The sequence below is a fragment of the Rana temporaria genome, chromosome 3 (assembly GCF_905171775.1).
Source record: "Rana temporaria chromosome 3, aRanTem1.1, whole genome shotgun sequence".
Classification (NCBI taxonomy): domain Eukaryota; kingdom Metazoa; phylum Chordata; class Amphibia; order Anura; family Ranidae; genus Rana; species Rana temporaria.
In genome coordinates, this window is record NC_053491.1 from 460533937 (window position 1) to 460560874 (window position 26938).

The 26938-nt window shown below is 46.2% G+C and overlaps 1 protein-coding gene across 2 annotated transcripts in view; it reads left to right on the forward strand.

Moving 5' to 3' along the window:
• Positions 1-3903: 3903 nt before the first annotated feature.
• VAMP2 (vesicle associated membrane protein 2) overlaps positions 3904-26938 on the forward strand; it is a 63049-nt gene continuing 40014 nt past the window's right edge. Inside the window, exon 1 of one of the 2 annotated variants that reach the window (XM_040346767.1) lies at positions 3904-4009. In XM_040346767.1, coding sequence (XP_040202701.1) covers positions 4008-4009 — 2 coding nt within the window. In that variant the 5' untranslated portion in view covers positions 3904-4007. Of the gene's footprint in view, positions 4010-19142; positions 19161-26938 lie in introns of those variants that run through there. The other variant, XM_040346768.1, reaches the window with a different exon arrangement.

Below are 26938 nucleotides of genomic sequence, written 5' to 3' on the forward strand. Positions count from 1 at the left end.
TGTGCTATAAGAGGTGAATGTGTTAATGGGACCCCCTTGCAGGACAACTATTGTGCTCTGTAAACCTTAACATGTAAGTGGGGTGATGAGACCCCCGTGCTGGGCAACTATTGGTTCTCTGTGAATCTATGAGAGGTGAGTGGGGTAATGGGACCCCCTTGCTGGGCAACTATTGTGCTCTGCGAATCTATGAGAGGTGAGTGGGGTAATGGGACCCCCTTGCTGGGCAACAATTGTGCTCTGCGAATCTATGAGAGGTGAGTGGGGTAATGGGACCCCCTTGCAGGACAACTATTGCGTACTGTAAACCCTGACATGTAAGTGGAGGGACGGGACCCCCGTGCTGGGCAACTATTGTGCTCTGTGAATCTATGAAAGGTGAGTGGGGCAATGAGATCCTCTTGCTGGACAACTATTGTGCTCTGCGAATCTATGAGAGGTGAGTGGGGTAATGGGACCACATTGCAGGACAATTGTGTCCTGGAAACCCTGACAATTGGGGGTGACAGGACCCCTGTGCTGGGTATCTATTGAGGTTTGTGAATCTGAGACAAATGTGCAATGTGAGCAGAAGACCTCCTTCTTCTGAAATTTTGCTGATCTATGCCGTGGGAATAGGGTGACAGGACCCCCCCCCCCCCCCCATGCTAGGCTTCTATTGTGCTCTGTGTAGCAATGATAGGTAAGTGGGGTGACAGGACCCCAGTGCTGGACTATTGCACTCTGTGACTCTATAACAGTTAAGGGGGATGAGGGGACAAATATTGTGCTCTGCAAAACTATGATGGGTGAATGGGGTCATAAGACCCCTGTGCAGGGCAACAACTTTTCTCTGTAAATCTATGATAGATGAGCGGGGTGATTGGACCCCCACGCTGGACAACTATTGCGCTCTGTGACTCTATAACAGTTGAGTGGGATGAGGGGACCCCTGTACTGGGCAAATATTGTGCTCTGCGAAACTATGATGGGTGAATTGAATGACAAGACCCCTGTGCTGGGCATCTATTTTGCTCTGTGATTCTATGATAGATGAGCGGGGTGATGGGACCCCCATACAGGACAACTTTTGCGCTCTGTGACTCTATAACAGTTAAGTGGGATGAGGGGACCCCTGTACTGGGCAAATGTTGTGCTCTGTGAAACTATGATGGGTGAAAGGGATCATAAGACCCCTGTGCTGGGCAACTATTTTGACCTGTAAATTGATGATAGATGAGCAGGGTAATGAGACCCCCCATGCTGGGCATCTATTTTGCTCTGTGATTCTATAATAGATGAGCGGGGTGATGGGACCCCAGTGCTGGGCATCTATTTTGCTCTGTGATTCTGTAATAGATGAGCGGGGTGATGGGACCCCCGTGCTGGGCATCTATTTTGCTCTGTGATTCTATAATAGATGAGCGGGGTGATGAGACCCCCGTGCTGGGCATCTATTTTGCTCTGTGATTCTATAATAGATGAGCGGGGTGATGGGACCCCCGTGCTGGGCATCTATTTTGCTCTGTGATTCTATAATAGATGAGCGGGGTGATGGGACCCCCGTGCTGGGCATCTATTTTGCTCTGTGATTCTATAATAGATGAGCGGGGTGATGAGACCCCCGTGCTGGGCATCTATTTTTCTCTGTGATTCTATGATAGATGAGCGGGGTGATGAGACCCCCGTGCTGGGCATCTATTTTGCTCTGTGATTCTATAATAGATGAGCGGGGTGATGGGACCCCCGTGCTGGGCATCTATTTTGCTCTGTGATTCTATAATAGATGAGCGGGGTGATGGGACCCCCGTGCTGGGCATCTATTTTTCTCTGTGATTCTATGATAGATGAGCGGGGTGATGAGACCCCCGTGCTGGGCATCTATTTTGCTCTGTGATTCTATAATAGATGAGCGGGGTGATGGGACCCCCGTGCTGGGCATCTATTTTGCTCTGTGATTCTATAATAGATGAGCGGGGTGATGGGACCCCCATGCTGGGCATCTATTTTGCTCTGTGATTCTATAATAGACGAGCGGGGTGATGGGACCCCCATGCTGGGCATCTATTTTGCTCTGTGATTCTATAATAGATGAGCGGGGTGATGGGACCCCCGTGCTGGGCATGTATTTTGCTCTGTGATTCTATAATAGATGAGCGGGGTGATGGGACCCCCGTGCTGGGCATCTATTTTGCTCTGTGATTCTATAATAGATGAGCGGGGTGATGGGACCCCCGTGCTGGACAACTATTTTGCTCTGTGATTCTATAATAGATGAGCGGGGTGATGGGACCCCCGTGCTGGACAACTATTGTGCTCTGTGATTCTATAATAGATGAGCGGGGTGATGGGACCCCCGTGCTGGGCATCTATTTTGCTCTGTGATTCTATAATAGATGAGCGGGGTGATGGGACCCCCGTGCTGGGCATCTATTTTGCTCTGTGATTCTATAATAGACGAGCGGGGTGATGGGACCCCCGTGCTGGGCATCTATTTTGCTCTGTGATTCTATAATAGACGAGCGGGGTGATGGGACCCCCGTGCTGGGCATCTATTTTGCTCTGTGATTCTATAATAGACGAGCGGGGTGATGGGACCCCCATGCTGGGCATCTATTTTGCTCTGTGATTCTATAATAGATGAGCGGGGTGATGGGACCCCCGTGCTGGACAACTATTGTGCTCTGTGATTCTATAATAGATGAGCGGGGTGATGGGACCCCCGTGCTGGGCATCTATTTTGCTCTGTGATTCTATAATAGATGAGCGGGGTGATGGGACCCCCGTGCTGGGCATCTATTTTGCTCTGTGATTCTATAATAGACGAGCGGGGTGATGGGACCCCCGTGCTGGGCATCTATTTTGCTCTGTGATTCTATAATAGATGAGCGGGGTGATGGGACCCCCGTGCTGGGCATCTATTTTGCTCTGTGATTCTATAATAGACGAGCGGGGTGATGGGACCCCCGTGGTGGGCATCTATTTTGCTCTGTGATTCTATAATAGATGAGCGGGGTGATGGGACCCCCGTGCTGGACAACTATTGTGCTCGGTGAACCTTCATTATAGACCTTGCTTGTTTTCTCTTGCAAAACCTCCATTCAGTTGCTACAAGAGATGTACCATGAAGAGATCGCCTTGCTTTGGTGCAGCACACACTGTAAGAGCCCATTCACACCTTGGCGTATTCACGCCCGACGCTCGTGCCGCTGGAGGGGTGATTTGACATTGTTGTCTATGGAGATGGTTCACATCTCACGCCGAAACGCTGTACGCCTGCCGCCTGAAAACAAGTCCCAGACCCTTTTTTTCAGGCGGCTTTCGGCGTTCGGCATAGACAACAATGTGTTGTTAAAAAAAAAAAAATAGGTTAAAACGACCCGTTTTGTCGCGGCAAATCGCGGTACAATACGCCGCAATTTGTCGCGGCAAAATACGCCGCGTTGTAGTGTGAATGCAGCCTAGACATGCTCACTATATATAGCAGCAGATCTTCTAATGTCCCTCTCTTTGTCTTTTTACAGATCACAGCTTGGATTCTTTTTTTTTTTTTGGGGGGGGGGTCCAGCAAATGTACCCTGTACCTCTTCTTCACCCTCCAGCACCCTCAGTACTATCGGATGTGCCATGAGTCTGGCCTGCGCCGCTTGCTCAACGTAACATTGCAACCGTCAGCAATAACAGTGTGCTGTGCATCAGATCTGGTGAAGATGCATTGTTGTGTCTGTGGGTAAGAAATTAAAAAAAATAATAATAAAGCACCCAATGTTATCTTTTTGGGAAAAAATAAAATATGTTTTTATATATATATATATATATATATATATATATACACACACACACATACAGTATATGGATCTAACCCTACCCCTCCCCCCCAGCATCCCTTCCCTCCCTCCTCCACCTCCCCCCCCTCCTCTATCTCCCAGGCCCCGGATGTAAGTGACGTCACTGTGAGCCATCTTTTGTCAGAGGCTGGAGAAGAAGGAGCCGCAGCAGCACCAGAGACTGAACAGCACCCTGCAAAGATGTGAGTGATCCCCTCCCTCCCCTCCCTTGCATCGCACCACAGCACCCCACACTGCCATCCCTGCTCCGCATCCCACCCTGGTCCTCAAAATCTGCCACAATCAGGGAAATCCACACTCACTGCACCCAGCTGGAGGGTTGCTAGTGTCACACACACATACACACACACATATACACACACACACACACTGCACCCAGATCTGATGCTTCGCCCATCGCTGCAGCCAGGATCTGTACCACTGCAGTCAGATGGAGCCCAGGTGTCACCCTGACACCCAGCGACACCTACATTTGTCAGAGCCTAGGCAAAAGGCGCCGCCGCACCTTGCAAATCCATCGTTTCGATGGAACGGAGGGGAGAGGGACGCTGATACACGACACCCAGGGCTGGGATTGTGCATTGCACCTTGCAGATTGCAGGTGGAGGCTTTAGCGTGTCACACGCAGAGAAAGATGGCAACCAAAGGGACCGGGGGGGGGCTGTGTATCACACCTTGGTGGGGCGCCGTTGCCATTGGACGGGGGTCACGGGGAACAAAAAAAAAAAAACATGGTAAATCCAGGATTTGTGCATTGCAGATTGTAATTAGGTGGAGTGTCGCGGCTCGCACTGCCCCCAGATGGAGGTTGGTGTCACACACTTACAGGGATTAGGATTGTGTGTCGTTCCTTGTAAATACAGCCATGGAGGGGAGATGAAGGAGCATGCTGAAGGGTAGCAATCAGCTGGTGTCACACACACACACTCTGCATCCCTCACACACACACACACTCTGCATCCCTCACACACACACACACTCTGCATCCCTCACACACACACACACACACTCTGCATCCCTCACACACACACACACACACACACACACACTCTCTGCATCCCTCACACACACACACTCTGCATCCCTCACACACACACACACTCTGCATCCCTCACACACACACACACTCTGCATCCCTCACACACACACACACACACACACACTCTGCATCCCTCACACACACACACACACACTGCATCCCTCACACACACACACACACTCTGCATCCCTCACACACACACACTCTGCATCCCTCACACACACACTGCATCCTCACACACAGATACTGCAATCAGCATCACACATGCTACAAGCACCTCGCCTGTCACACTTACCACCAGCCGGAGCAAACCCCTTGGCATGTGCATTCACCTATATGTTACTTGTGTCACACAGAAACGCGTGGCACCCGTCCGTATATTTATTCTCGTACACACGCACGCTTCATTCATTCAGCCATGTTGGCGTTTCATCCACACTGCAAAAAAAATGGCTGTGTTGCTGATTCCAGAGAGAGAGATCAGTGTTGCCCATTGTATTCATCGTAACAAGAGTGACACACATTCGCAGGGACGTCACTACAGATCATGGGGGCACCATAGCCCCGTGACCTCTGTGAGAGTACTGTCATTGATCTTCACATCAAGTATGCCGATATGAAGGACAAGGGGCAGGAGAGCCGTCAGTATATTTATTACTAGCGACCGATACTGTGAATAGGAGTGGAGGGGCCACAGCGCACGGAATTAACTTTAACATTCATTTTTAATACAACCGATCTCTTCTCATCGATCTGTCTATTTCTATGGGACCTTCCATTAGGAATCTTCCCACCCCTTACCACCGCAGCAAGTAAATGCTGAAAGAGGTGTCTAGTAGTCAGCAAAAATAAGCGTTATTGGACTAAAACATAATAACCATCAGAATATTTTCAATATTACATAACATTTCCCGGTTTTTCCAGTCAGAAAAAAAAATGATGGTTTTCCCGACGGAATTCCTCTCAAGCCTGCCTTGCATACACACGGTCACACAAAAGTCCGGTAAACCTTAGTCTGCCAAGAACGCGTGACGTAAAAGACTACGACGAGCCGACAAAATGAAGTTCTATGCTTCCGAGCATGCGTCAAATTGTTTCCGTGTTTTTTTTTCCCGTCGGAAAACCATACAGATGAACAGTTTTCCCGCTAGGATTTTTTCCTGACTGGAAAAAAGAGATCCTGCTCTCTTTTTTTTTTCCAGCAGTTTTCCCGTTGGAAAAACTGCGATGGAGCATACAGACGGTCGGAATTCCTTGCTCTCATCGCAGTTTTTCCAACAGGAAAACCGGTCGTGTGTACGGAGTATTTGATTTTCTGCAGATTTTTGTCTTTAGATTTACCAAAACCATATAATATGAGGTCAAACCTTAAAGGGGTTGTAAAGGTAAAAAAAATTTCCCTAAACATCTTCCTTTACCTTAGTGCAGTCCTCCTTCACTTACCTCATCCTTCCATTTTGCTTTTAAATGTCCTTATTTCTTCTGAGAAATCCTCACTTCCTGTTCTTCTGTCTGTAACTCCACACAGTAATGCAAGGCTTTCTCCCTGGTGTGGAGTGTCGTGCTCGCCCCCTCCCTTGGACTACAGGAGAGTCAGGACGGCCACTAACACATAGCTCCTTTCTCTATCTGCAATGTAAAGAGCGTCCTGACTCTCCTGTAGTCCAAGGGAGGGGGCGAGCACGACACTCCACACCAGGGAGAAAGCCTTGCATTACTGTGTGGAGTTACAGACAGAAGAACAGGAAGTGAGGATTTCTCAGAAGAAATAAGGACATTTAAAAGCAAAATGGAAGGATGAGGTAAGTGAAGGAGGACTGCACTGAGGTAAAGGAAGCTATTTAGGGAAATGTTTTTTTTACCTTTACAACCCCTTTAAGAGTTTCAATTCATATGCAATGAGGCAGGCCTTTGCACTACATGGTTTTGGTAAATCTGAAGACAAAAATCTGCAGAAAATCGAATAGTGTGTATGGGGCATTAGTGTTACAGGATGTTTTTTACAGCTGCTGTCAGGGGCATTTGATGTTTTTTTTTAACTGCCTCTAAAAGCCCCACCATGTTAGCCTATGTGTCCATGCACACATAAACTGTCAGAGGCGTTTGGAGGCATAAGCATTTAGTTGCAGCAAAAAAAATAAAAAATCGACAGCCTGTGCTTCCAGGAGCAGTAACAACGAGCTGTAAAAACGCAAAAAAACGCGCCAAGTCGCTTTTGACGTTTTTAGGCATTTTAATATTATAGAGAGTATTTTCAGCAAAAAAAAACGCCCCAGAAACGCTAACGCGGCAAAAGGCCCAAAAACGCTAATGTAAAAACTAGACATGTGCGTTCTTCGTAAAGAATGGATTTTCGTACAAATTTGTTAGTATTCGTACATTCGGATCAATTCGAACATCCGAAAAGCTGAAAGAACCAAAATACGAAAATTACGGAATTACGAATAAGCAAAATAAAGAACAAGTGAAAATACGAACGTACGATTGGACAATCTTACTAAAATACGAAACACAGCAAAAGAACGAAAATGACATCTATAACGAACTATTTGCATTCCGTATTTTAAATCCTTTGTCTGTTCTTATTTTCATTCGTATTTTCATTTGTGTGTTTTGTAAATCCGTTTCTTTGTCTGTTCGTAAATTTGTGTACTTGTATCGTTCTTTCGAATGGGCAGTGTAGTTAGTGAGTGATGTATCTTACTTAATATCTTAGCCAATCAGCGAGTCACATTGGACAGTGTAAAGCCTCGTACACACGATCAGACTTTGTGTACGGGGCTTAAGGCCCCTTTCACACTAGGGCGTTTTTCGATCGTTATTCAAGCGTTTTTCAAATGTTTTTCGAGCGTTATTCAAGCGTTATTCGAGCGAAGCCTCATCTGCAATCCCAATGTGCTGGTAAAGCACCGCTAAAACCCTAACGTTTTAGGGCGTTTTTGCAGCGCTTTCTATTCATTTCAATGGAGAGGGGCGTTTTTGGAGCGTTTTTTTCAGCGCCCAAAAGCTGCTGCTTGCAGGACTTTTCTCAACGCCCCGCCAGTGCAATGCCTCAGTGTGAAAGGGTAAGGCCTTTTTTTACAGCGCTTTTAATTCATTTCAATGGAGAGGGGCGTTTTTGGAGCGTTTTTTTTCAGCGCCCAAAAGCTACTCCAAAGATGCTGCTTGCAAGACTCAGTGTGAAAGGGTCCATTGAGATGCATGGAGAGAGCGTTTTATGAGCGTTTTAATAGCGATATTTTTAACGCTAAGGCCCCTTTCACATTGAGGTGTTTTTCATGCGGTACATCGCTAAAAATAGCGCTGCTATACTGCATGAAAAAAACCTGCCCTGTAGTGTTCAATGTGAAAGCCCGAAGGCTTTCACACTGAAGCGTTGCGCTAGCAAGAGCGCTCCAAAAGTCCTGCTAGCCGCATCTTTACTGCGGTATAGGAGCGCTGTGTTCCACGGTAATACCGCCCGCAACGCGGGCGGTATTAACCCTTTTTCGGCCGCTAGCGGGGGTTAAAACCTCACCGCTAGCGCCCGAATATCGCGGTAAATACGACGGTATAGCCGCGGCTATACCGTCACCGCGGCTCTATCCCCAATGTGAAAGCAGCCTAAAACACTGTAAAAACGCTTTAGTGTGAAAGGGGTCTAAGAGAAAGTCTATCGTATGGATATGGATTAGCCGCGTGTTGAAAATTAAACTAAAGTACGAGATTGCGAATGACCGCGCCGCAATGTATTTACGAAAGTACAAAATTACGAATCCATTAAACGAAAATTATTATCCAACAAAATTACGAATTTCGAATCAACGAAAATAAATTAGACAGATTTATGAATCATTCAGTATAAACGAAAATAAAACTGTTTTACGAAAATTCGAACGGGTCCGAATAGGAAAACTTGCGTCTTACGAAATACGAACGGGTCAGAATAGGAAAACTTGCGTCTTACGAAATACGAACGGGTCTGAATAGGAAAACTTGCGTCTTACGAAATACGAACGGGTCCAAATAGGAAAACTTGCGTCTTACGAAATACGAACGGGTCCGAATAGGAAAACTTGCGTCTTACGAAATACGAACGGGTCAGAATAGGAAAACTTGCGTCTTACGAAATACGAACGGGTCTGAATAGGAAAACTTGCGTCTTACGAAATACGAACGGGTCCAAATAGGAAAACTTGCGTCTTACGAAATACGAACGGGTCCGAATAGGAAAACTTGCGTCTTACGAAATACGAACGGGTCCGAATAGGAAAACTTGCGTCTTACGAAATACGAACGGGTCCGAATAGGAAAACTTGCGTCTTACGAAATACGAACGGGTCCGAATAGGAAAACTTGCGTCTTACGAAATACGAACGGGTCCGAATAGGAAAACTTGCGTCTTACAAAATACGAACGGGTCCGAATAGGAAAACTTGCGTCTTACGAAATACGAACGGGTCCCAATAGGAAAACTTGCGTCTTGCGAAATACGAACGGGTCCGAATAGGAAAACTTGCGTCTTACGAAATACGAACGGGTCCGAATAGGAAAACTTGCGTCTTACGAAATACGAACGGGTCCGAATAGGAAAACTTGCGTCTTACGAAATACGAACGGGTCCGAATAGGAAAATTTGCGTCTTACGAAATTACGAATCTTTACGAACCTACGGAACGAGACGAAACGCACATGCCTAGTAAAAACGCAGCTAAACCCGGAAAAACGCCAATGTAAAAACGCGGCTAAACCCGGAAAAACGCCAATGTAAAAACGCGGCTAAACCCCCCAAAAATTTTTTTTAGCACTGCTGTAGCGCTGGTGTTTTTAAAACGACCTGTGTGCATGAGCCCTTAGAGGGAATGGACGGGCAATAGTACAAGGAAAGAACTTGTAACATTATTTTTCCATAGAATCATTCTATTCTTATTAGCTGCCACCCCTACCACCGCAGCAAGGAAATGCTGAAAGAGGTGTCTAGTAATTAGTAAAAAGAAAATAAAAAAGTGTTAAGGGGCTAAAAAATAATAACCATCAGAATATTTGAAATCAGGGGTGTCAAACTCAATTTTATCGTGGGCCGCATGGGCATTATGGTTTTCCTCAAAGGGCCAGTTGAGCACCACCTTACACCAGATCTTAAGAGCCCCCCACCATCAGCAGTCGATAGTCCCCCACCGTCTCTTACATCACAGTTTACCCCCCTTACCTTGTGCTGCTGGGGGGTGGAGCTGGAAAGCAAAAAGTGCAGGGTCTGGAGGAGGACCAGAGGGGGGGTTGGAGCCAGCTGAATGGCGAGACCAGGAGAGGAGCGGAGACCAGGGGGTGCTGTGGCTAGATCTGTAGGAGGCACAGGATCAATAAAAGGAGTTCTGGCCTCCTTTCTGCTAAGATGGGAGGAGGGGGGGGCAGACATGAGCCTCTCTACAGCTGCACAGAGAAGGGCAGGATCTGGCAGAGGAGATCTGTCCTCCTGTATGCTGCCGACCGGTGAGACAAAGTGGGGGCAAGAACAAGGAGGTTGTCACAGCTGCAAGGGAGGTGCGAGGGCCAAATGAAATGGTCTGGAGGGCCGGATTCGGCCCGCGGCCTTGTTTGACACCTGTGTTTTAAATGATTACATAGGTTTTAGCGGGAATGGAGGGGCAACAGTGCAAGAAATTAACTTTTAATCTTAATTTTCCATATAATCATTCTATTGGCATTCGCTCCCACCCTTACCACCGCAGCAAGTAAATGATGAAAGAGATGTCTAGTAGTCAGTAAAAAGAAAAGAAAAAGTGTTATAGGACTAAAAAAAAAACAATCTTAATATTTTATATTATTAGTGTTTTCCATATAATTATTCTATTCTAATTAGCTCCCGCCCCTACCACCACAGCAAGTAAATGCTGAAAGATGTCTAGTAGTCGGTAAAAATAAAATAAAAAGTTTTATAGGACTAAAAAAAAAAATCTGCAGCAAGTACATGCTGAAAGAGGTGTCTAGAGGTCAGTAAAAAGAAAAGAAAAGGTTTTATAGGACTAAAAATCTGCAGCAAGTAAATGCTGGAATAGATGCCTAGTAGTCGGTAAAAAGCAAAAAAAAAGTTTTATAGGACTTAAAATATAAAAAATCTGCAGCAAGTAAATGCTGAAAGATGTATAGTAGTCAGTAAAAATAAAATAAAATAAAAAGTTTTATAGGACTAAAAAAAAAAAAAGTCTGCAGCAAGTAAATGCTGAAAGAGATGCCTAGTATTCAGTAAAAAGCAAAAAAAAAGTTTTATAGGACTAACAAAAATAAAAATCTGCAGCAAGTAAATGCTGAAACATGTCTAGTAGTCAGTCAGATGTCTAGTAGTCAGTAAAAATAAAATAAAAAGTTTTATAGGAATAAAAGAAAAAATCTGCCGCAAGTAAATGCTGAAAGAGATGCCTTGTAGTCAGTAAAAATAAAATAAAAATTGTATAGGAAAAAAAATCTGCAGCAAGTAAATGCTGAAAGAGATGTCTAGTAGTCAGTAAAAAGAAAAGAAAAGGTTTTATAGGACTAAAAATCTGCAGCAAGTAAATGCTGAAATAGATGCCTAGTAGTCAGTAAAAAGCAAAAAAAAAGTTTTATAGGACTAAAAATATAAAAAATCTGCAGCAAGTAAATGCTGAAAGATGTCTAGTAGTCAGTAAAAATTAAATAAAATAAAAAGTTTTATAGGACTAAAAAAAAAAAAAGTCTGCAGCAAGTAAATGCTGAAAAAGGTGTCTAGTAGTCAGTAAAAAGAAAAGAAAAAGTTTTATAGGAATAAAAAAAAATCTGCAGCAAGTAAATGCTGAAAGAGGTGTCTAGTAGTCAGTAAAAATAAAATAAAAAGTTTCATATGAATAAAAAAAAAAACAATCTTACTATTTTATGTTATTACATAAGTGCTTTCCATATAATCATTCTATTCTAATTAGCTCCCACCCCTACCACCACAGCAAGGAAATGCTGAAAGAGATGCCTAGTATTCAGTAAAAAGCAAAAAAAAAGTTTTATAGGACTAAAAAAAATCTGAAGCAAGAAAATGCTGAAATAGATGCCTTGTAGTCAGTAAAAGGCAAAAAAAAAACGTTTTATAGGACTAAAAAGAAATCTGCAGGAAGTATATGCTGAAAGAGATGTCTAGTAGTCAGTAAAACGAAAAGAAAAAGAGTTATAGGACTAAAAAAAAAACAATCTTAATATTTTATATTATTACATAAGTGTTTTCCAAATCATTCTATTCTAATTATCTCCCACCCCTACCATCACAGCAAGTAAATGCTGAAATAGATGCCTAGTATTCAGTAAAAAGCAAAAAAAAAAGTTTTATAGGACTAAAAAAATAAAAATCTGCAGCAAGTAAATGCTGAAAGAGATGTCTAGTAGTCAGTAAAAAGAAAAGAAAAGGTTTTATAGGAATAAAAGAGAAATCTGCCGCAAGTAAATGCTGAAAGAGATGCCTTGTAGTCAGTAAAAATAAAATAAAAAGTTTTATTCTAATTAGCTCCCACCCCTACCACCACAGCAAGTAAATGCTGAAAGAGATGTCTAGTATTCAGTAAAAAGAAACAAAAAAGTTTTATAGGAATATAGGAAAAGTAAATGCTGAAAGAGATGCCTTGTAGTCAATAAAAATTTTATAGGACTAAAAAAAAAAATCTGCAGCAAGTAAATGCTGAAAGAGATGTCTAGTAGTCAGTAAAAAGAAAAGAAAAAGTGTTATAGAACAAAAAAAAAAAACAATCTTACTATTTTATGTTATTACATAAGTGTTTTCCATATAATCATTCTATTCTAATTAGCTCCCACCCCTACCACCACAACAAGGAAATGCTGAAAGAGATGCCCAGTAGTCAGTAAAAAGAAAGAAAAAAGTTTTATAGGACCAAAAAAAAGAATCTGAATATTTTCTATTATTACATATGTGTTAGTGCTCTTGCAACAACTAATTTATATCCCAAATACAAACGTCTTTAAACACTGTCTTTTTTCAGCACTATAAGCCTCTGAGGAGACACATGTTTTGTACAGCCTGAGGAAGACTGAAGGCCCCGTACACACGATATGAAAATCGGTCGTCGGAAAATCTGATCGTGTGTATAAGGCTTTAGTTAGGCATTCAGGGTTAATTTCAGGGCTGGCTGGGATGACCACAAGCAATCTACACTGCTAAGGCAGCTAAACAAATGACTACACAGCCTGCAAAGGGGCTCTGTGACTTGCAATGGTGATTGCTGTCTGTAGTCAGCTGTTCTTGATGGGAAAAGTCACAGGGGGTACCGTGTCATAATGGGGCCCCTTCCTTCCCCCAGGCCCCACAGCAGCCGCATGGCCTGCCCTAACCATAGTTATAACGCTGCGCAGCAGTATTATTATGACAGGTTTGTGTCACACACATACAATGCACTCAATGATCAGATTTGTGTTAAGTTGGCCACACATGTTAAGATTTCTCTCATTCAGCTGAACGAGAAATCACTCGATCCACCAGCATGCATTGGCAAATCCTCAGCGCCAGCTATTCTGACCACAGGGCACCCGCGGCTGTCAGAATACTTGAACACTGGCTGCGTCTGACTGGATGCAGGTGTTGTTCGGCCAGGAATTTTCTGCCTGGCTCCTGCAATAAACGACTTTTGGTGATGCCAACAGGGCCACCCACGGAACAAATTCCTGCTGAATCGGCTGCCATTCGATCCATGGCCAGCTCAGGTCTCACGTTCATTAGATTGTTCCACGTCGACCTTATGATCCAATTCATATTATTAACATTGGTATTCAGTCTCATTTGTATGGACCAAGATGATATCATACCAGCCAGGTGGCCACCCTTATGAATGCCCACCAATTTACTGGAGTGGCAGTGGTTAATGTTCATGCTAAAACTGTATACTACTGACAAAATGTAGTGTATGGAGTGACATGATCAGCGCAAACAGCAGTGGCCCATAACAACCAATCAGAAACCAAAGTAACACAAAATGCACTCTCTGGTTGCTATGGGTTACAGCACTATGCACTAGGTGCTCCATATTTTTTTTTTTTGGTAATCCTTTATGTACTTCTATACATTCTGCAAGTCTGGGCATGTCTGTGAGGCCTGCTGGGACATGTAGTCAGTCCAAGCTGGATGCCACAAACACACACAGATGGCCGTGTCACGCTGACCTCGAAGAGAGGATTGTGTTACACACTGGAGAGGGGCGGGGGAGGTTGTGCCTATACATCCTCTTGCCTGAGGCAGCAGTTAAAAGAAGGCCGCAACCTAGCACAAGCCTTGTGGTACTATAGCTGTGTACACAATGACACAAGATAAACAAAAGGCTCCATTCATAAGCTTTAGGCCACACGCACACTATTCTTCAAAAAAAAAAAGCTTTTACAGGTGTTTGGCGTTTTTTTTTTCAGCCTGTAAACACAGCTCTATGTAAGCCTATGTGGCCTCATGCACACTGGGCTTCGAAAATTGCGCTTTTCACACGCGTTTGGCGTTTTTTTCAGCCTGTAAACACAGCTCTATGTAAACCTATGTGACCTCATGCACACTGGGCTTCGAAATGCCGCTTTTACAGGCGTTTGGCGTTTTTTTCCCTTCAGCCTGTAAACACAGCTCTATGTAAGCCTATGTGGCCTCATGCACACTGGGCTTCGAAATGCCGATTTTACAGGCGTTTGGCGTTTTTTTTCCCTTCAGCCTGTAAACACAGCTCTATGTAAACCTATGCGGCCTCATGCACACTGGGCTTCGAAATGCCACTTTTACAGGCGTTTGGCGTTTTTTTCCCTTCAGCCTGTAAACACAGCTCTATGTAAGCCTATGTGGTATAATGCACACTGGGCTTCGAAAATTGCGCTTTTCACATGCGTTTGGCGTTTTATTCAGCCTGTAAACACAGCTCTATGTAAACCTATGCGGCCTCATGCACACTGGGCTTTGAAATGCCACTTTTACAGGCGTTTGGCGTTTTTTTTCTTCAGCCTGTAAACACAGCTCTATGTAAGCCTATGTGTCCTATTTGAGAGCTGGTTCTCAAATTTTCAGACAGGAAAAGTTCTTGTCGGAAATTGCGATCGTCTGTATGCAAAAATCCTTTGCATGCTCGAAATCGATTCGACGCATTTTCGGAATCATTGAACTTCATTTTTCTCGGCTCGTCGTAGTGTTGTACGTCACCAAATCTTTGACGGTCTGAATTTTGTGTGACCGTGTGTATGCAACACAAGTTTGAGCCAATTCCGTCGGAAAAAAATCCACGGTTTTCTTGTTGGAATGTTTGATGGTGTGTACGCGGTATCACTGAGACTTAATGGCAGGTTCAAACCAGAGACGCGCAGGCACGCGGTTTAGCAGCCTATTTATTTGAATGGCCTGCAAATCACATTGGAGGGCAAAAAATGGTGGTGCTCGCACTACTTTTGAAAAACGTGCCACATCAAATTGCAAGGTACTTCAGTAACATGCAATCTGGTGCCCGCAAAACACACTACGTTTGCGATCTGCGTTTGGGGTACCACTAACAATGCATTGGCGCACACAGCAGATGACAAAAGCAGTGCGTTTTTGAATGCGGTGCAGGAAACATGGACGGATTGCGTCTTTCCAGCACTGTGTTTTGGCATGAACTGTAACACTGGCGTTGACCTCAGTAGATGGGCACTTGGCCGGCGGTAAGAAGGTGTTATGTTATCTTCTCACTTCCTGTTTTAACCCCCAAAAACCTGCATTGCCATCCCGCAAAAGCATTCATTACGTCATGGGCCCTTTCAGTTGCATCCGGCAAGCAGTAATGCCTCAAAACACGGGGGTGGAGGGGAGAAATTGTTTGGATACTATGCACACCCCTGTCCACTGTCTCTACAGCTTAAGGCCCCTTTCACACTGAGGCAGGATGTGCGGTGGCGGTATGGCGCCGCTATACCGTCGGAATTGCGGTGGTATTCGGCCGCTAGCGGTGCAGTAATAACCCCCGCTAGCGGCCGGAAAAGGGTTAATACCGCCGGCAATGCGCCTCTGCAGAGACGCATTGCCGGCGGTATTACCGTGGTGTCCCATTGTTTTCAATGGGATGGAGCGGTGAAGGAGCGGGGTATACACACCGCTCCTCTCACCGCTCCAAAGATGCTGCTTGCAGGAGATTTTTTTTTCTCCCGCCAGTGCATCGCCTCAGTGTGAAAGCCCTCGAGCTTTCACATTGAGAATGCTGGGGCAGGAGTATTTCAGGCGTTATTTATGCGCTATTTTTAGCGCTAAAACGCCTGAAATATGCCTCAGTGTGAAAGGGGCCTAAGTAGGGTTGCCACCTCATCCCTTTAAAAAGGAACACATATTAATTACACAGGTTCTGTGGCTAATTAAGGTGGTAATTAGACTCATTTGGTGCCTTACCTGCATTAAATTAACCTCAGAACCTGTGTAATTCATATGTGTTCCTTTTTAAAGGGATGAGGTGGCAACTCTAGGCCTAAGGCTTCATTCACATCTGCTCGTTCGGTGAACGCAGCCAGCAGATGTGCATTTTTGCACACAGCAAAATGCATGACAAACGTGAGGTAAAAAAACCACACAAAACACGACACCCGAAAAAGTGCGGGAGTTTCTTTGCAGCCCTTGAAATGAACAGTCTACCTTGAGGCGAATCAGTTTGCATTTGTATCGCTATACAAGTTATTCCCTCACTCACCCTACATGTACCACGCACAGATGTGAACCAAGGGTTAGGCCGCATTCCCGCCTGAGTGTTTCGTGAACGTGCGCAAAATGGCGCATTTTGCTTACATTTACAAAAACGTGCGGTCTTGCGGTGCCATTTATTCACAACTCAAACAGCTACAAGAGCTACTTTTGCCGTGCAAAAGCTTGCTTTATTGAAATGAATGGGTCGCCGAATGCATGTAGCGCAGAAACGCGCACAAAATGCACATAACCGCGACACCCACCACTATATGAGCTGCTTTGGGGCATTCGCCACATGTAGGGCAGCCTATTAAAAAGAATGGTCTGCCATATGCATGCCAAAATGCACGAAAAAGCACACGTTGACGTCTAGATGTGAATGAGGCCTAAGGGTCACCAGTTGGGGGGAGGCAGAAATTGTACGCTGAGCTGTGAACGAGATTGCAAACGGGTCGGTACAAAAAAAATATATTTAAAACTTTATTTTATTTGAAGTTCCACTTTAGGCTGACCATACACCATACAATGTGATTGTACAATCTCCTGTTGCTCTACCATCCTCTATGCCAGGGGTCTCCTCCAAACTTTCTAAACAAAAGGTCAGTTTATTGTCCTTCAGAATTTAGGGGGGCAGATTGTGGCCATCAGGAATAGAAGGTGTTTCGGCAGCAGTGGGAGTAAACAATGCCCCATCTTTGGTGTCATTTGGAGGAATTGTGCCCCATCATTGGTGTCATTTGGAGGAATTGTGCCCCATCATTGGTGTCATTGGCAAAAATTGTGCCCCATCGTTGGTGTTATTGGAAGGAATTGTGCCGCTTTGTTGGTGTTATTGGGAGGAATTGTTCCCCTTTGTTGGTGTCATTGGGAGGAATAGTGCCCCATCATTGGTGTCATTTGGAAAAATTGTGCCCCATCATTGGTGTCATTTGGAAAAATTGTGCCCCATCGTTGGTGTTATTGGAAGGAATTGTGCCGCTTTGTTGGTGTTATTGGGAGGAATTGTTCCCCTTTATTGGTGTAATTGGGAAAAATTGTGCCCCTTTGTTGGTGTCATTGGGAGGAATAGTGCCCCATCATTGGTGTCATTTGGAAAAATTGTGCCCCATCATTGGTGTCATTGGGAGGCATTGTGTCCCTTTGTTGGTGTCATTGGGAGGAATTGTGCCCCATCATTGGTGTCATGGAGACAAATTGTGCCCCATCATTGGTGACATTGGAAGGATTGTGCCCCTTTGTTGGTGTCATTTGAAGGAATTGTGCCCCATCGTTGCTCTCAATGGGAGGAATCATGCCCCATCATTGGTGTCATTGGGAAAAATTGTGCCTCTTTGTTGGTGTCATTGGGAGGAATGGTGCCCCATCATTGGTGTCATTTGGAAAAATTGTGCCCCATCATTGGCGTCATTGGGAGGAATTGTGCCCCATTGTTGATGTCATTGGAAGGAATTGTGCCCCATCATTGGTGTGATTTGGAAAAATTGTGCCCCATCGTTGGTGTCATTGGGAGGAATTGTGCCCCATTGTTGGTGTCATTGGGAGGAATTGTGCCCCATTGTTGGTGTCATTGGGAGGAATTGTGCCCCTTTGTTGGTGTCTTTTGGAGGAATTGTTGCCCCATCGTTGGCATCATTGGGCCCCATTGCTGGTGTCATTGGGAAGAACTGTGCCCTATCGTTGGTGTTATTGGGATGAATAGTGCCCCATCATTGGTGTCATTTGGAGGAATAGTGCCCCATCATTGGTGATTTTGGGAGGAATTGTGCCCCATCGTTGGTGTCATTGCGCCCCATTATGATCATATTCATCAAATAAGTACCTTAGTGCTGCCGATCAAAGCAAAATGATCGATGATTTTCTTCCCTGGCCAATCACGAGGCTGTACAATCAGGTTGGGAAGTTATGGATATTCATTTGATTGCGGATTTGATTGTTTTGTTAATTTTATTATTATTATTTATCATTATTATTCTTAATGTTATTATTATTTATGATTTTAGTAATATCAGTCGTAATAATAATAATTATAAAATGAGAATGAGATAAAAAAAAGAAATTTCGGCCATTTTTTTTTTTACAATTTTGTGACTCCCTCCATCAGAGACCAATTAAATGTGTGCGGGAAGAAGACATGTCAGAAATAAAACACTACTGCCCCCTCCCCCCCCCCCCCCCCGAATTCTGCACAAGGATTCCCCCCTCTGTCATTTTATTCCACATTTGCACAAGATGGCTGGCGGTGGCGCGGGGCAGGCTGGGTGATGGGGGGGGGTACACTGCGTTATGTCGGAGGGCGTGTAGGGACAGACGGGGCTTATGTCTGCTCAACGCCGCCACCAATCACCTTCTCACCGGTGATAGTCAGCTTCCGACGCGCTCATTGCGCCTAATCCTTCCCGTAATAAAGAAAGAAAGAAAGAAAGAAAGAGAGAAAGATAAAAGGAGAGGAGGCGGCACACTCTCCTGTAATCATGGCAGCAGACAGCAGAGCCCGGATATTATGCAGCATCATGGGGGAGAGGACATCTTCTTAAAGGGACAGGCCCTCCCATTATCTCATAGGAGGATACAGTCCCCCCTCCCCCGCTCAATGACATTTCCATCTCTGCTTCAGTTCCCATCATCGCTCCATCGCTGCAATGTACGTAACGCGTGCGAGTGCGAGATACGTGTCATTATATGTGTATATATATATATACTCACCGATCCCATCACTTCACATCCTATCTATTATCCGTCTTATATTTATGTTCCATCTATGATTATCCAGCTGTATATACTGATCGATACATCGATCATTCAATCATTACTTCTATCTAGCTTTTATCTATTCAGCCGTCTTTCATCTGCATTATATTTCTACTTTAATATGTATATCTATGGGATCCATCGATCTGTAACTTCCTTCTATCTGAGTGTTCCTCCCCCTCTACTCCCCTCTACTCTCTACTCCCCTCTACTCCCCTCTACTCCTCTCTACTCCCCTCTACTCCCCTCTACTCCCCTCTACTCCTCTCTACTCCCCTCTACTCCTCTCTACTCCTCTCTACTCCCCTCTACTCCCCTCTACTCCCCTCTACTTCTCTCTTCTCCTCTCTAATTCTCTCTACTCCTCTCTACTCCCCTCTACTTCTCTCTTCTCCTCTCTAATTCTCTCTACTCCCCTCTACTCCCCTCTACTCCTCTCTACTCCCCTCTACTCCTCTCTACTCCCCTCTACTCCCCTCTACTCCCCTCTACTTCTCTCTTCTCCTCTCTAATTCTCTCTACTCCTCTCTACTCCCCTCTACTTCTCTCTTCTCCTCTCTAATTCTCTCTACTCCCCTCTACTCCTCTCTACTCCCCTCTACTCCTCTCTACTCCCCTCTACTCCTCTCTACTCCTCTCTACTCCCCTCTACTCCCCTCTACTCCTCTCTACTCCTCTCCACTCCCCTCTACTTCTCTCTACTCCTCTCTACTCCCCTCAACTCCTCTCTACCCCTCTCTACTCCCCCCTACTCCTCTCTACCCCTCTCTACTCCCCTCTACTCCTCTCTAATTCTCTCTACTCCCCTCTATTCCTCTCTACTCCTCTCTACTCCCCTCAACTCCTCTCTACCCCTCTCTACTCCCCTCTACTCCTCTCTACCCCTCTCTACTCCTCTCTAATTCTCTCTACTCCTCTCTACTCCCCTCTACTCCCCTCTACTCCTCTCTACTCCCCTCTACTCCTCTCTACCCCTCTCTACTCCTCTCTAATTCTCTCTACTCCTCTCTACTCCCCTCTACTCCCCTCTACTCCTCTCTACTCCCCTCTACTCCCCTCTACTCCTCTCTAATTCTCTCTACTCCCCTCTACTCCTCCCTACTCCTCTCTACTCCTATCTACTCCTCTCTACTCCCCTCTACTCCCCTCTACTCCTCTCTGTTCTCTTGTCTGTCTCTCCCTGTGTGATCCTTCTATGTATCTGTCAAATCTCTCTACCTCTCTATATATCTCTTCTCTCTGTGTCATCCTACCTTCATTCCTCTCCCCATTCTTCTCTCCCTCCCGCTCTCCCTTCTCTCCATTCTTCTCTCCCCTCCCTCTTTCCATTCTCCTCTCCCTTTCTCTCTCCTTTCTCTCTCCCTTTTTTTCTCCCTTCTTCTCTCCCTTCTTCTCTCCCTTCCTCTCTCCCTTCTTCTCTCTCTTCTTCTCTCCCCTCTTCTCTTCCTATTTCTCTCCCTTCTCTCTCTTCTTCTATCCCCTCTTCTCTTCCTTCCTCTTTCCCTTCTTCTCTCTCTTCTTCTCTCCCCTCTTCTCTTCCTATTTCTCTCCCTTCTCTCTCTTCTTCTATCCCCTCTTCTCTTCCTTCCTCTTTCCCTTCTTCTCTCTCTTCTTCTCTCCCTTCTTCCCTTCCTTCTTCTCTCCCTTCTTCTCTCCCCTCTTCTCTCCATTCTCCTCTACCTTCCTTTCTCTCTTCTTCTCTCCCTTCTTCTCTCCCTCCCTTCTTCTCTATTATTTTCTTCCTTCCTTTCTCCATTCCTCTCTTTTGCTCTCTCCCTTTCTCTCTCCATTCTTCTTTCCTTTCTTCTGTCTTCCCCTCCCCTCTCCATTCTCTATATTCCTTTCTCCCTTCCTCTCTCTATTCCTCTCTCCCTTCCTCTCTCTCTATTCCTCTCTTCCTTCCTCTCTCCATTCTTCTCTCCCTTCCTCTCTCCATTCTTCTCTCCCTTCCTCTCTCCATTCTTCTCTCCCTTCCTCTCTCCATTCTTCTCTCCCTTCCTCTCTCCATTCTTCTCTCTCTTCCTCTCTCCATTCTTCTCTCCCATCCTCTCCCCATTCTTCTCTCCCTCCTTTTCTCCCTTCCTTTTTCCATTCTCCTCTCCCTTCCTCTCTCCTTTCTTCTCTTCCTTCCCTTCTCCATTCCTTTCTCCATTCTTCTCTTCCTTCCTCTCTCCTTTGCTCTCTCCCTTTCTCCATTCTTCTTTCCTTTCTTACTCTCTCCCTTCCTCTCTATTTCTCTCTCACTTCCTCTCTGCATTCTTCTCTCCCTTCTCCTCTCCCTTCTCTCCATTCTTCTCTCCGTTCCCCTCTCCTTTACTCTCTCCCTTCTTCTCTACCTTTCTTTCTCCATTCTTCTTTTCCTTCCTCTCTTTCTTCCCCTTTCCATTCTTCTCTATATTCCTCTCTCCCCTCCTCTCTATATTCTTCTCTCCCTGCCTCTCTCTATTCTTCTCTCCATCCCTCTCTCTATTCTTTTCTCCCTTCCTTTCTTTCTTCCTCTCTCCATTCTTCTCTCCCTATCTCTCCTCCTCCCTCTCTCCTTTGCTCTCTCCCTTCTTCTTTCCCTTTTTCTCTCCATTCTTATTTCCCTTCCTCTCTTCATTCCCCTCTCCATTCTTCTCTTTATTCCTCTCTCCATTCTTCTCCCCCTCATTCTCTCCATTCTTCTCTTTCTTCCTTTCTCTATTCTTCTCTCCCTTGCTCTCTCTCTTCTCCTCTCCTTTCCCCTCTCCTTTCCTCTCTCTCCCTTCTCCTCTCCTTTCCTCTCTTCCTTCTCCTCTCCTTTCCTCTCTCTCCCTTCTCCTCTCCTTTCCTCTCTTCCTTCTCCTCTCCTTTCCTCTCTCTCCCTTCTCCTCTCCTTTCCTCTCTCCCTTCTCCCCTTCCTTCCTCTCTCCCTTCTCCTCTCCTTTTCTCTCTTCCTTTTCCTCTCTTTTTCACTCTTCCTTCCTCTCCCCATTCTTCTCTCCCTTTCCTTTCTCCTTTCTTCTCTTTGTTCCTCTCTCCATTCTTCTCTCCCTTCTTCTTTCCTCTCTCCCTTCTTCTCTCCTTTCCTCGCTTCCTTCCTTTCTCCCCTCATTTCCTCTCCCCCTTCCTCTCTCCTTTCCTCTCTTCCTTCCTCTCTCAATTCTTCTCTCCCTTCCTCTCTTCCTTCCTCTCTCCCTTCCTCTCTCCATTCCTCTCTCCCTTCCTCTCTTCCTTCCTCTCTCCTTTCCTCTCTCTATTCCTCTCTCCCTTCCTCTCTCCCTTCCTCTCTCTATTCCTCTCTCCCTTCCTCTCTCCTTTCCTCTCTCCCTTTCTCTCTCCCTTCTTCTCTCCCTTCTTCTTTCCTCTCTCCATGTGTCTCTCCCTCCTTCTCTTTTCTTCCTCTCTCTCTCATCCCTCTATGTAGCAGTGAGATCTCTGTGTCCTCTCTTTGTATTTATCTATACAGGTCATCTCTGTCTGTCCCTCTCCCACCATTGATATCACACTGTGTATTGATCTCTCAGACACATCTGTAGGTGGAGGAGATTTCTTCAGCCAGGAAACCATTCTCTGTATCACAATGTAAAAGTTACAAATAATGCCTGATTTCTGTGACCCGGGGGGATGAGATTCTCTCAGTCCTTCTAGTGATGGATGTACACTATATTGTCATAAGTATTGGGACGCCTGCCTTTACATGCACATAAACTTTAATGGCGTCCCAGTCTTAGTCTGTAGGATTCAATATTGAGTTGGCCCGCCCATTGCAGATATAACAGCTTCAACTCTTCTGAGAAGGCCGTCCACAAGGTTTAGGAGTGTGTCTATGGGAATGTTTGACCATTCTTCCAGAAGCACATTTGTGAGGTCAGGCACTGATGTTGAATGAGAAGGTCTGGCTCACAGTCTCCACTCTAATTCATCCCAAAGTTGTTGAGGTCAGGACTCTGTGCAGGCCAGTTCCTCCAAGTCAAACTCGCTCATCCATGTCTTTATGGACTTTGCTTTGTGCACTGGAGCGCAGTCATGTTGGAACAGGAAGGGGCCATCTGTTCCCACAAAGTTGGGCGCATGAAATTGTCCAAAATGTCTTGGTATGCTGACATCTTAAGAGTTCCTAAGGGGCCAAGACCAACCCCTGGAAAATAACCCCCCACCATATACCTCCCTCCACCAAATGATTTGGACCCGTGCACAAAGCAAGGTACATAAAGACATGAATGAGCGAGTTTGGGGTAGAGGAACTTGACTGGCCTGCACAGAGTCCTGACCTTAACCCAATGGACCTTGTTTTTTGCATTGGTCCAAATCATTTGGTGGAGGGGGGATTATGGTGCGGGGTTGTTTTTCAGGGGTTGGGTTGGCCCCTTAGTTCCAGTGAAAGGAACTCTTAAGGTGTCAGCATACCAAGACATTTTGGACAATTTCATGCTCCCAACTTTGTGGGAAATGTTTGGGGACGGCCCCTTCCTGTTCCAACATGAAAGCACGGTCCATAAAGACATGGATGAGCGAGTCTGGGGACTGGCCTGCACAGAGTCCTGATCTCAACCCAATAGAACACCTTTGGGATGAATTAGAGCGGAGAATGTGAGCCAGACCTTCTTCTCCAATATCAGTGCCTGACCTCACAAATGCTCTTCTGGAAGAATGGTCAAACATTCCCATAGACACTCCTAAACCTTGTGGACAGCCTTCCCAGAAGAGTTGAAGCTTTTATATCTGCAAACGGGAGGGCCAACTTATTATTGAACCCTACAGACTGGGATGCCATTAAAGTTCACATGCGTGTGAAGGCAGGTGTCCCAATACTTTTGGTAATATAGTGTATATGGGCATGGGCGTCCGCTCCATAGGGCAGGGGGGGGGCAATTGACTGCCCCTGGAAAATCAAGAAGGTGTTGAAGAGTTTTGCGGCCGCGGGCTTTCTGAGCGGTCCCGGGCCGAATGTCACACAGGCACAGCGAGCAGCGTGAAGCTGTCTCCCCCTCCAGTGTTTATGTGTACACAGGGAACCTGCTGTGCCTGTGCAGCGCTGATGGCTGATCTGAGGTACTGAATGGGATGGGGGAGGGGGGGTCCATCTGTGCTGAAGGGGGGGGTTTGTGCTGAATGGGGGGGTCCATCTGTGCTGAAGGGGAGGTCTGCACTGAATGGGGAGTATGTGCTGAAGGGGGGGGTTTATCTGTGCTGAGGTGGGGGGGTCTGTGCTTAAAGGGGGTCCATCTGTGCTGAAGGGGGGTCTGTGCTGAATGAAGGGGTCTGTGCAGAATGGGGGGGTCTGTGGTGAAGGGGGGTCTGTGCTGAATGGAGGGGTTTGTGCAGAATGGGGGGGTCTGTGCTGAAGAGGGGTCCATCTGTGCTCAATGGAGGGGTCTGTGCTGAATGGAGGGGCCTGTGCAGAATGGGGGGGTCTTTGGTGAAGGGGGGTCTGTGCTGAATGGAGGGGTTTGTGCAGAATGGGGGGGTCTGTGCTGAAGAGGGGTCCATCTGTGCTCAATGGAGGGGTCTGTGCTGAATGGAGGGGTCTGTGCTGAATGGAGGGGCCTGTGCAGAATGGGGGGGTCTTTGGTGAAGGGGGGTCTGTGCTGAATGGGGGGGTCTGTGCTGAAGGGGGGGTCTGTGCTGAAGGGGGGGGTCTGTGCTGAAGGGGGGGTCTGTGCTGAATGGAGGGGTCTGTGCAGAATGGGGGGGTTTTTGGTGAAGGGGGGGTCTGTGCTGAATGGAGGGGTTTGTGCAGAATGGGGGGTCTGTGCTGAATGTAGGGGTCTGTGCTGAAGGGGGGTCCATCTGTGCTGAATGGAGGGGTCTGTGCTGAAGGGGGGTCCATCTGTGCTGAAGGGGGGGTCTGTCCATTCTCTAGGCTATATTTATATGGGCATGGAGTGAAGCTGAATTATCTCATGAGCTATTTCACACTGCTAGCTGGCCGTATTATCGGTAAAGCGGCGCTTTACCATCGTTTTAGCTGCGCTATTCGGTCGCTAGCGGGGCGCTTTTAACCCCCGCTAGCATTTGAAGAAAGGGTTAAATGCGACTGTGTATCGCTGCTGCCGAAGCGCCCCTCCCTGAAAAAATTTCAGTGGACGCCCATGTATATGGGGGGTGTACAATACGGGCCGTGTTATGGTGTCCAATGCGTATTACACCATAGATTACCCAATACGTAGGTCTCCGGATTCCGGATAAGACGTCTTCTATGCCGTGTGTATGATTTCTGATCTGATCATGTACAATGTTCCCATAGATCATGAATGGCCCTGTCCACTTGGCATTGCATTGTGGGATGTTGGGGGCGGGGTGTGTAAGTGCTGACTTGGAGAGAAGTCAGTATTTGCATAACTTGTAAAAGTGTCGGCAGGCTTCAGGAGGTCTTCATGTCAGGATCAGATCTTTATATCCACTTGGAGTTTGTCTTTAAATTGTAAAAAACGAAATTGTGTGCAGTGTTGATGCCGCACTTTCCCTTTTATCTCTATGGCAGCGGCGGCAGGTGCCCCTAGGGGGTGGGGCCTTTAAGGGTTGTGTAAACCCCTGAGGAGTTTCATGAGTTTTTCTACTCATGCCATCACTGTGATTGGCTGTCACTGGGATCACATGATCGGCAGCACCTTCTACCAGCTCCCAATCTTTGCTATGAGTTGTCAGTGACAGCGCAGTCACAGTGCTGGGCGAGGGCAACTGAGCATGCTGTTCAAAAATGTGGCAGCACAATATAAGGAAAACCTTGGCACTGCCACATATATGGGGAAGGGGTCACATTAAACTTCCAAATAACACTTAGGGGTCTATTTATACATTTTTCCACACAAGATGGACACAATTTTCACCCAGGATTCACACATTTTGAATTTTTTATTTTAATGGCCACTGAGAGGTGGCACTGATGGGCTGTACCGATGGGCACTGATAGGCAGCACTAATGGCAACTGATGGGCACTGATAAGCAGCACTGATGGGCACTGATAGGCAGCACTGATAGGTGGCAGTGATAGGCAGCACTGATGGGCACTGATAGGTGGCACTGATAGGAGCACTGATGGGTACTAATAGGTGGCACTGATGGGCACTGATAGGCGGCACTGATGGGCACTGATAGGGGCACTGATAGGCAGCACTGATAGTTGGACCTGATAGGCGGCACTGATAAGGAGCACTAATGTGCACTTATAGGTGGCACTGATGGGCACTCATAGGTGGCACTGAGGGGTACTAATAGGCAGCACTGATAGGCGGCACTGATAGGGGGCACTGATAGGCAGCACTGATAGTTGGACCTGATAGGCGTCATTGATGGGTGGCACTTATAGGTGGCACTGATAGGCGGAATGATGGGCACTGATAAGTGGCACTGAAAGGTGGCTCTGATAAGCACTGATAGGTAGCACTGATGGGGAGGCACTAATGGGCGGCACTGATAGGCAACACTGATGATCTGCACTAATGGGCAATAATGAAGCAGCACTGGTGGGCACTGATTTTAAGGCATTGATGAGGCTGCACTTATGAGGCAGCACTGATGGTCACAGATGTGGAGGCATTGAAGGGCACTGATAGGCAGCACTGATGAGGCTGCATTGATGGGCACAGACGAGGAGGCATTGAAGGGCACTGATAGGCAGCACTGATGAGGCTGCATTGATGGGCACAGACTAGGAGGCATTGAAGGGCACTGATAGGCAGCACTGATGGGCGGCACTAAAGGGC